Source organism: Acipenser ruthenus, chromosome 11, assembly GCF_902713425.1.
Source record: "Acipenser ruthenus chromosome 11, fAciRut3.2 maternal haplotype, whole genome shotgun sequence".
In the NCBI taxonomy this organism is placed as follows: Eukaryota; Metazoa; Chordata; class Actinopteri; order Acipenseriformes; family Acipenseridae; genus Acipenser; species Acipenser ruthenus.
Genome location: NC_081199.1, coordinates 28713706 through 28724885, shown reverse-complemented (window position 1 = coordinate 28724885; position 11180 = coordinate 28713706). Strand labels below are relative to the sequence as shown.

At 34.8% G+C, this 11180-nt stretch overlaps 1 protein-coding gene across 2 annotated transcripts; it reads left to right on the top strand.

Annotated features, from left to right (window-relative positions):
- The first annotated feature begins 242 nt into the window (after positions 1-242).
- Positions 243-6034, top strand: zswim2 (zinc finger, SWIM-type containing 2). Of its 2 annotated transcripts, XM_034044313.3 has the most exons (10): positions 243-311; positions 958-1137; positions 2012-2088; positions 2294-2334; positions 2736-2955; positions 3228-3479; positions 3815-3899; positions 4084-4199; positions 4382-4547; positions 4765-6034. In XM_034044313.3, exons 2-10 carry the CDS (start codon positions 988-990, stop codon positions 5566-5568), a joined length of 1911 nt encoding a protein of 636 aa, XP_033900204.3. In that variant the 5' UTR covers positions 243-311; positions 958-987; the 3' UTR covers positions 5569-6034. The 2 variants fall into 2 exon arrangements, with proteins under 2 accessions (XP_033900204.3, XP_058889583.1); XM_059033600.1 differs by lacking the exons at positions 4084-4199; positions 4765-6034 and having other exon boundaries at positions 4382-4481.
- Positions 6035-11180: the final 5146 nt, after the last annotated feature.

The window sequence follows — 11180 nt, the reverse complement described above, 5'->3', positions numbered from 1 at the left end:
TTTATTGATCATTTTACATTTAAGTACACAGCAGATATAAACATATATAAACGAATAGTAAATAATAAAACGCATTACCATATTTTAAACAAACAACTATTTAGGAACTATTCAGAGCAATAACTAAAAGACAACATGAAAAACTGTAGCCGAACTATATTAAACTATGACCAACGTCAATGATCAGACGCTAAATTCTTGTTGAACACGTGGCCATCTGGCTAGGATTTCAGTGATGTAACTGTTACTATGGTAACAGCTGCAAACAGTAACCTGGGAATGCTCTGTCGTGACTGACTTCAAGCTGTAGTGTAAGTAAAACTCTACAACAACTATATTAAGCTATCAAAGCGTATAAGTAGATCTCTGCGATGCATACGTGTGTGTATATATATATTATATTATATTATATTATATTATATTATATTATATTATATTATATTAATCCCAATTACGCGTATGGATTTGGGTTTATGCTGCTATATATATATATATATATATATATATATATATATATATATAGCAGCATAAACCCAAATCCATACGCGTAATTGGGATTAATATAATATAATATAATATAATATAATATAATATAATATAATATAATATAATATACAGTGGGCTATACTGTAATGTGTTATTATACTTGTCTCTAAATTTCCCTTCTATTATTCCCATGTGAAAAAGGCTCTTTCTAACTTCTATATAATTTCATGTTTTCTTTTCATTCGGTATAATTGCATACAAAGCGTTTTTTCATTTTCCTATTCTTAATATATTAATGAACATTTTAACATAAAACAACAACAAAAACAAAAAACTCATCCATATAAACCTGTCACCATATGTTTACTTTTATATCCAAAAGAGAGAGAGAAACTTACAATACAGATTTGGTTATTGTATTTCAGTTTTGGTTCGTTGTTTATATTGTTTTTGTTCTATTTTTCCTGGCAGGGTAACCGGCTGTTTTGTACATTGACCATTATGTTTCGAAACACCTGCTGGAGAAGGAATGTCAATGATTTAGTGAGCTGGCATCAAGACCAAGCGTTAAATAAAACGATATTTATACTTCGAGAGTTTGGTCCCACTGGATTTCTTCTAAAGGAAGAGGGAGAAACCAAGAATTTTAAGGTAAAAAAATAAGTTTTTGGTAAAGTAATCTTTGGGCAAGTGTTTACAGTAAGCAGTCCACTTCATTAGGACCTGTACCTTCTATCGGTCTGGGCCCGTGTTTGCCCTAATTACAGCCTTAACTTGACATGACTCCGCTATGCTAGAAAGGCTGTCTCCAGAGATGCTATCCTTTCTGTCATTAATATTTTCCGCAATTGATGCAGAGAGGTAAACGTGATGACAAATGTATTGTTCAAGTTCATCCCAAATATGCTAAATTAGATTGTGATCCAGGGATTGTGGTGGCCATGGAAGATGACTCAAGTGTTTGTCATGCTCCTCACTGTTCGCATACCATTCAAGGTGGATGTGTGCCTTTTTGTCTTGAAAATAGCCAGCGGGTTCAGAGAGCAAGTTCATTACTGATGTTTGGATCCGCAAAAATGATTTTACTATGCCATTCTTTCCAGAGTAATCGAGAGACCCAGGGTATACTGGGAGGACATGCCCACACCTGGGCGATGCCAAATCCAGCCCTAATAAAGTGGGCAGCCAAACATACAATATACTTTGTCTATGATTATGTGTAATCCTTATGAATAACCACTTCGAAGATGGTCTCTTTTCACAAAACTTCAACATACTTCATACTCTTTATTAAAATCAGTTTTGATTAATTAAATAGGTTTTGGTATTTGGTATTAAAAAAGGTGCATTGTGACAATCCCAAGGTGCACCCTTGTTTATGAGAAATGCAGAGCAGCTGGATTAGCCTTTTGCAGAGAACGTACTCACAGTACATGTAACCCTTTTCTGTGCTAGTCATAATGATCTTTTGGACAAGTGCAGTGTTTTGTGGAATGACTATGATTTCTTTTTTTTTTTTTTTAAGGTATGTTTAGGAGACCCTCACTCTTGTACTTGCTCTGTGTTTTTCAAAGACAAAGACCTCTGCAAGCATATATGCTGGTAAGATCATTTATGTGCAATTGTAATTGAAGTAATATAAAACATGCCCATAATTGAAATAACAATGACTATTGCAGTTTTAAAAAATGAACAGATATTCTATTTATTTATGTTACCGCTTATCTTAATTTGCGGACAACATATATATAAGTTATATAATGTTTTATACTAATTAGGTTTTTTTTTTTTTTTCTTTTCTCTGAAGGGTTTTATTAAAGAAATTCAGACTACCACGAGAACATGAATGTAAGTTATACTGATACTTGTAATTTTAGCTTCTAAAAAGCCTAATTATATAATGAGATTAATAATGTTGATAAAAGGTAAGCCACAGCTCTATCTGTCTATCAGAAATTAGACATGGTCAACGGTATATTACAGTATCTAACTATTTGCAGTGATGCTGTTGACAGTGCAGCATTCTGCTGTTTTTAATTTAATCTCAATGGTGGAACCATTCCTTTAAACAAATAATGCCCCTATTAAGCAGTTAATAAATGGAAATGTATCATCCAGGTACTTAAAAGGCCCTTTATTGCCCATAGTGGTGCATTTGGTGCCTCTGCTTTCCAAGTTTATTTTGCACTAACTTTATAAGGCCAAATAAATAAATACAAATAATAATATTTGTATCTATATTCTGACAGATTGCTTTCAGTTGGGTCTTGTGGAAAGAGAGATCAACCAATTGCTTTGGGGACTACATCGTGTGCAGACTCCACGACCAGCTGCCAATATTTCAGAGTCGAAGCAAAAGACAACAGAGGATGATGGATGTGTTCGACAGAAGATGATTGATGCTGAAGATGTGTGTCCCATTTGCCAAGAGGAGTTATTGAAGAAAAAGCTGCCTGTGTCTTATTGCAGGTTGATAACAACGCTCATCATTGGTGTTTAGGTTAAAGTTTTGTAAATAGAGTGGAGAAACCTGTTCCAAACAGATCTACATGTATATTTTGTACAGCCAGGGGGACAATATGTTTGAGAGAGAGAGAGAGAGAGAGAGAGAGAGAGAGAGAGAGAGAGAGAGAGAGAGAGAGAGAGAGAGAGAGAGAGAGAGAGAGAGACTGCATTTTTTTTTTTAAAATTTTTCTGTTGGTTTCATATTTCTACCTTTTAAGTGCTTATTGTTTTTACAGGTATGGCTGTGGAAATAATGTTCACATCTCATGTATGAAGATATGGGCAGATCACCAGACCAAATCCAAGTTTGACACCATGGTAAAATGCCCCCTTTGCAGAGAAAACTTTGCATCCTTGAAGCTTCTGTATGAGGAAGTGAAGAACTCAGCTGAACTTACAACAGCAGCAGAGAAGGAGAGACCAGATAGGCATTTGGGAATTCCATGCAACAATTGCAGGGTTTTCCCAATTAATGGCAAGTGCTTCAAGTATGTATGAATTGCTTCTTTTCTATGTTAAGTGATGTATTTAGTGTTCCTATAGGACATGAGCATTACACAAACAGACACAATAGGCTCTGGATTACTTTTGTGAACATGATAATTAGGGATATTAATATAGAACAGCCTTTAGTAAAGATATTTTGTCAAATCTTGTACAGACATTTGTACATTTTCAAGAGTTACCCAGAAGATGGCGCTTGAACATACCTAGGTGTACTGCAATACAAGAGGGAAAAGGTTACTTTAGGATTGAATCTGTCTGATTTAGTCACGTTCTGAAAGCACAAAATCACCTTCTACATTCTTGTTTTTCTAAATAGATGTACTGTCTGTTGTGACTATCACCTGTGTGAGGAATGTTTTAGAAAGCAATGCCATCCTCATCACAGCTTTTCATTTCGTCTGGTGAGTAACAGGTTTTTTCTCAATTCAAAAAGTATTTTGCCCTATATTCACATAGTGGTGTTTGTTGTTTTGTTTTCTTGTATTTATGCTATTTTGTAATACCAAGATCATGCTCATGTCACACAATGATCCATGAAAAAAATGCTTGCATTGATTTGACTTTTTTCTTTTTTTTTATGTTCAGAAAAGGATCCAGCGATGGAGACCAGTTAGCCAGCTTTCTAGCCATTCACTATCGCCTACATTAATGCTACCAGATTCATGCTCACTTAATAAAAAGTCACTACAACATCATGAAAGGCAAGCTTAAAGTGGAATAGCTCATAGACAACTTTTTAAAAAGAGAAACTTACAAATAAAAATAGACCTATATTTTTAAAACAAGACATTAAAATGTTGTTAATTGACTGGCCTGTGTGAAGGAGCTGCATAGTGAAGAATGTATGTTACTGATATAGCTTGTTTACATTTTTAATTTGTAGTGATGCTAGTACACCTGAAAGTCTACCTGAAAATATTATCACGATGCTACCATTTTTGATGGTGAGACAGAACAGCAAACTGCTTGAGCCAGGCCACCAGTGCAGAATTTGCCTGAAGACATTTAGCCTGGGTCAGCATGTTAGACAACTGCCTTGCCACCATAAGGTAAGGATTTCTACTTTTTGTACATTAAAGATCTAAGTAAAATAATTATATACTTTTAAACATTAAAAACATTGTGCTTTTACATTTGTGTTTAAGTGACAATTGATTATTAAGTGACAATTATACATCTGTTGTGTTTTACATTTATGACTTTGTTTTGTTATATAAACACATATGCAAAGACATTATTTATGTACTTTGAAATCTTTTTTATCAGTTTCATAAGAAGTGTATTGACCATTGGCTGCTGCATGAGTGCAACTCTTGCCCGTTGGATGGACAAGTAGTCTACAATACCTTAACATGGAATAATATGATAAGCAAGGAAAAAGCCAAGAAGACTTTGCTAAATCCTTTGAGACAGGAGGATCAGCTGCAGCAAGAACTGTTTATTCCTGGAATAGGAATTTCAATTAAAAGAACAGGTGTTACTGGAGGTTACAGCCAACCAGGTCAAGATAAACTACAAGATCAGAGTGGCAAATCACCTGGTCATATTCCACATGACATGATTTTGAATGGTTTAGAATGTCTGCAATTGAATGGAATGCCTTTGAAACATGATTATGGGACCTCTGATGACAGATTAGCAAGTGGCTACCAAGAATCTCCACCTGTAGTCAGTTTAAGACAACAGAAGTGTTATTCTTCTGGATCCATACAAACTGAACATGTTAGCGAGTGGTCTGCTGTTTCTGCAGACACAAGTGTAAGGATCATTAATAGAGCTTATAATGAAAAGCATGCTCCGGTAGAAGGCACCAGGAACTCAGCTGTTAGAGGAAGACCCAAGAGAGGCCTTAGCGGTTCTGCTGTTTGTCCAGCATCTCCTGAAAATGTGTTTGTTGGGTTAAATGTGCTTAGCAAAGACTGTATGGTACAAGGCAGAGACGTTGGCCATCCTGGAAGGGCTACATCCCACAAGAGAGTGAATTACAGGAGGCCTAGATATAACAGTGTCAAGGCAGCAGTTACTGATGAAGCTCTTACAATGGAAGGAATCCATCTGCACACTAAATGATAAAAGCTATATCTAATGTATAGTATATTATAAAGGCATATGCCATGTGTCCTGTTTTAAAAGCTGTTTGTGCAAAAGGCTATATGTTTTGCATTTTAATTAAAATAAATATAGCATTTTGTTTAAATTACTGTTGTTATGTGGTACCAAGGCACTGAACAGAAATGCCATTATGGGAAGTGTAGATTAAACATTCAGGCCCAATACTTGTTGGAAGATAATGTTTAAAGTCAACAAACTGGGAAGTTCAGATTATTCTGGCAATGATTAGTACAAGCAAGATAATTAGTTGTTTACAGTACTGAGGTCAACTCAACAGGTTCTTATCCTGGTTAAATAAATACATTGAAATTGCTTGTTGCAACTTTAAAATGTAATTTTGTGGTTAACAGGAATGTACTATTTGTAAACTCTTTGCCATATATGAATTTCCAAAAAAATAAAATCAGTAATTACCAAAATCAGTTTGTACATCTAATTTTTTTTACTGAAACAATAACCACCTTCTTTTGTGTATATTCACTCAAAGATTAAAAAAAAATCTAAATAAAGAATTCATGTATTTAGTCATTTATTCTTTAAAAAGCATGTAGCATTATTTAAGACATTACAGTGATCTAAAAATCCATATATATTATTACAAACATTCAAAAAGTTCAGCTCATGAAGCATGTTCATGGTTTGACATGATAAACAGATTTATATCTCACAATTCTTCAGTACATCACATAGACTCTAATGAGAGCTATATGTCAAAATCTGGAGACTGGTCTTTTAAAACAGATGTCTTGAGCAGATGGTCTTTGACACAGGCATTACCTATAATATTATTTCTACATGAATACATGTTATGGGAAGGCTTTCAAACAGTATACCTGTTTTTTAGAGTAATTCTCCACTAATTCTTTCAAAACATGCAGTTAATTCTCCAAAAGTGCACAAAACACCTTGCTGGCTACAGATTTTGTAGTTGTGTACTACAGGATTTTTCTCATTTTGTCCTGCTTAGATGTCTCAGCTCTTATTACATTTTTTACTTTCTGAACTAAACTGGGTAGGCTGGTCTTCAGGAATGCCATCTTGTCTGCAATGGTATACAAACACATGTAATACAGGGAGATAAGAAGGAAGAAGTAGGTTCAGTGAAGGAATTTTAAGAATGTTCACACATTCAACAATACACCAAAACATGTGTCTACTATTTACATATTAAACACTTACAAACTACTAAATACTATTTTAAAATGCATTGTACATTGAAATAAAATAGAAAAAATTATGTAATCTGGCTTTCAAATACATTTAAACGTAATATTATGCAGTAAAATGCAGACAGTTTATTGTATCTGAACTACTGTAAATCACTTAAGATCTCCTTATAAAAGTTTATCATGGTACATTCTCTTAGTAATTTTGCCGTTTACCATATTTCTTCTATGCTTATATTATGAATTTTCCATGCTTTACAATTCCTTAACACTTGTCTGAGATTTGCCATACTTTTACAATACAACTGTACAACCAAGTCCATTAAATCTACTGTACCTGGCACTGCTGAAGGCATCAGCTTCTTCTATCGATAAAATCTACTCGTCTTGAAAAGTCATTTAATAATGTTAAATATATAGTATGCATGTACAGTACAAAAACATGAATACAATTCATAATTATAATGTTATATTTAGTAAAATGTATATATTAAATATTTAATTGTAACAAAATTATTTGGAGCACTAAATCCATATTTTGAAGTCAACACTAACATCCCATTAACATCAGGTCTTCAGTTAAACATGCACATTAATTATACACACTGTTCTCACTAATGACAGCACACTTTCCTTGGATATATCATATTACGGTTTGGATATGCATCCCCAGCAAGTTTGGGATATGGACACAGCTTATTCACGGAAGGTTGCCAAACCCAGTCCATTTGTCAATGAAGAAATTGTATTTCAGTAGCAGTTGGTGAGTTAAATGTTTTATAAGATTAGCTGCTTCCAAGAATAACATTTTGCATGTCAGTACCTGATGCTCTACTTGTGCCACCCCTTCTGGTGGATTGGTCTATATTGATGGGCATGGTAATTCCACCCACTTTCCCAGACATTATAGCTGGGACAACTACATTAATTCCACCTGTAGCACATACTTCAAAATGTGTTCCACTTTGTCGTTTGGAGTTACCTTTATCAGCAGAAGCTGCTTAAAGAATTAAACAGTGCCAGTGAGACTTCAAAGAAGATTTATTTTGTGGATATGGATACATTTCATTCATTCTCATACATGTCCGTTTTGTGGTCAAGTGACTTTATATTTACTCTGAAGAAGGCATCATTGATTAATAAAATAGCATGTTCAAACAGCCACATAAATAATAGGTAACTGATACAGGCAGTTCTGCAGTAAAACCGTTTCCTGTTAAAATATTGATAATTGTATTTGGATTTTAAAGACCTTAGATTCAATACTCACAGGATGGCATTGGCTTGCTGCTGGAGTAGACGGGGTGAACTCCTTATATTCACTGGCATGTTAAAGTCTGACATTACAGAAGACATAATACAAGGGGCAATGGCAATGCTTCCTCCATCCGCTTGGACCTTCTACCAACCCCCTATCCAATATGTTTTAGTTAATTGTTAAACCACATCTATACATGTAATAAAGCCAACCTACTAAGAAGGATGTATTTTGATGTTAAAAGGGAAATATATATTTTAACCCAGGATTGGAATAATTAAACCAATGTAGGTGTTATATATTAAATACGTCTTCCTATGTATTCTTCATATACTTGTACTGGATTCACATGCATGCTGTGTTCAGGAACTCCCTGCAACCAAAAAAGAATAACATCAGTTCAAAAATTGACCTTACATATTTTGGAGATGTAGGAGAGGTGGACTAGGGGATGATGGCTAATTACGATATAGGATTTATGTTTTAGTTGTGGAGAATTATATATACGTGTATATATTGGATGTGGTAGAATTTAGCGGTGGGTGTTTTTAGCTTTATGCATGCATAGCTTAAGGGCAAAATATGTAATAACCATAAACGTATTGAAGTATTAATGCTATTTACATGAAACATTTTACAATTATTTTCCAATGGTTACGCACATTTAATTGATTTGACAGTGTTCTATGGTATTGTATTTATCTGAACATAGTTAATATGTTGCAAACTACATTGAATGTTACAATCTCCCAATTGTAAACAATATAGGGTATTTAAATTCACTGGTGTTAGTTCTTGCATGCACTCTAAAAGCAAATTTACTTTGTTTTTAGGAAGCATTACATATTTTGGTTTTACATGTGTTCATAAAGACACACTAGTTTTAAAACCATACAGGTAGGCCTATATACTGTAGGCTACCTAGTAAAGTTACAAACGTATACTGTACAGTAGGGCCTTGAGCAGAAGTTAAAATGTGTTACCAAAACCACTTTTAAAACTTGTGTCTTGTCAGTTCATTTTTAAAACGGTACATTAAAAAATCTTCCTGCTGACGAAAACGTAAAGCTTCTCTGAATTTTTGCAGTTTTAGCACTTACCTGCAGGTATGAAGTATCTTGTAAATTCTTGTGATAAATGTTTCTTGTTTGGTGTATTCAAAGGTGAAAGTTTTTCTTTTTTGAATGCAAGCAACGTTACTGTAACCAATGCCAACCTATGGTGAATCTAAACTTTCATTTTCATTTTGATTCTAGCACTTACTCTGCTTGGCGGTAAAAAAAAAGTTTGCAACTTCTTGTAATATATTAATAAAATACACACAGCCAATGTTAATGTCTAATAATGAGTAATATATACAGTGGGTGTGTTAAGTAACTGAGTGGCCTTATTCAGATCACTGATGTAATATGCTCTGTAGTGTTCTGAGCTGCTCAGGAGGTGCGGGACTGAGCATGCATCTGAGCTGCTCTGAGCGGCTCACTTATGTAACGCACCCAGAATATATATTTCACAGCGAGAATATATATTTTACACAAATCTATTTAACATTTAGGGAACGATTACTGTTGAATGTACCTAACTGATTTAATATACTCATTCAATTTGCATTCAAATCTTGTTCCAACCAGTCTTTTACTTCCTTAATTGAACGCCTAAACAAATAATAACCTGGTTGGAACCAGGCTCTGGCTGCTCAGTTCAATTATTTAGGATATGGTTATAATAAGATGCTGGACTGGAATGGACTGAAAGAGACACAAGTGAGCACCTTCAATTTAAAATGTTTTGAACATATGAATAGCATGATGAATTCACAAATATGAATGAAATCACACCTAAACAGAAACGTTTAATAATACAAACAAACTTCCAGTCAATCACAGTCCAGTATTATATATCAGAGCGGTGACAATTTGGATCATATTTAGATAATGTAATACACAAAGCCTGAGTACCTTTGATATCTGTACAGAGATCTTAACCTCTGGTTTTCCTCCACATCAGCGACATGAGTGAAACTAGAACAGAAACCACCCTGTAAGATAAGACGTACCTATACATATGTTTAAGATTACCCGTATAAACACAAAGGACCAACGTGGTTGTATAAAGCTGAATCCCACATGAACTTTTTGCCTAACACAGGTCTCAGTTGATGGTGTTCTGAGCTGCTCTGGCCCAGAGATGGTATGTCTACACCCTCATGGCATCAGAGATGGTATATCTGAGCTGCCCAAAAAAGCTGCAGGTAAACCTACAGGTCTCAACAGGTGGTATTTGAGCCCCGAAACAATAGTTACAGACATTTATATACTGGGCAGGTTACATCCCGCAGGACGTGGGGTTCTACCCAAAAGAGGTTTGACCCAGTAATTCTTACCAATGGTAAAGCCCACCCCCTCCAATTGGATGTGGAGTTCTATGATTCTATTGCATCACTTAAGCAAAAGTAAAAAGTTACATGTCTGGTTTTACCACAGGCTTGTGGTATTACAATAGAAATGAGGAAACAGCCATTGAAGTAATAACATCTTGTGACAAAGACACGACCCCCAGGTTATACCAGTTAATCTTGCTCTTGTTGAATTGGCTCGCTTATCTTGGCACACGTAGGTGGTGGTTTGTCTACATGCAAAGTTACAGAGCTACAAGGTCAGGGCAACGTGCAGTAGATTTGAAAAGCCTTACATTAAACACAGGAAAATGACGGAATGTTCAGAGACAGAGTTTCAATGATTTCTCACTGCTTTACCATTTAAAAAGGCACAAAAAACTATTAAAATTTATAGAAAAACTTACAATGTGTAGAGTATGCATTTTCACTGTGCAGTGTAAGAGATTTCACTGCGTACCGCATGCAATTTCAGTGAGCAGTGTATTTTCACTGTGTAGCGTATGTGATTTCATTGTTTTGCATTCATAATTTCACTGTGTAGTTTATGTGATTTCACTGTGGTGTATGATTTCACTGTGTAGTAGATACGTTTTCACTGTGTAGTGTATGTGATTTCACTGTGTAGCATATGTGAATTCACGGTTTTGTATTCACAATTTCACTGTGTAGTATATGTGATTTCACTGTTTTGTATTCGCAATTTCACTGTGTAGTATGTGATTTCACTGTGTAGTGTATACGTTTTCAC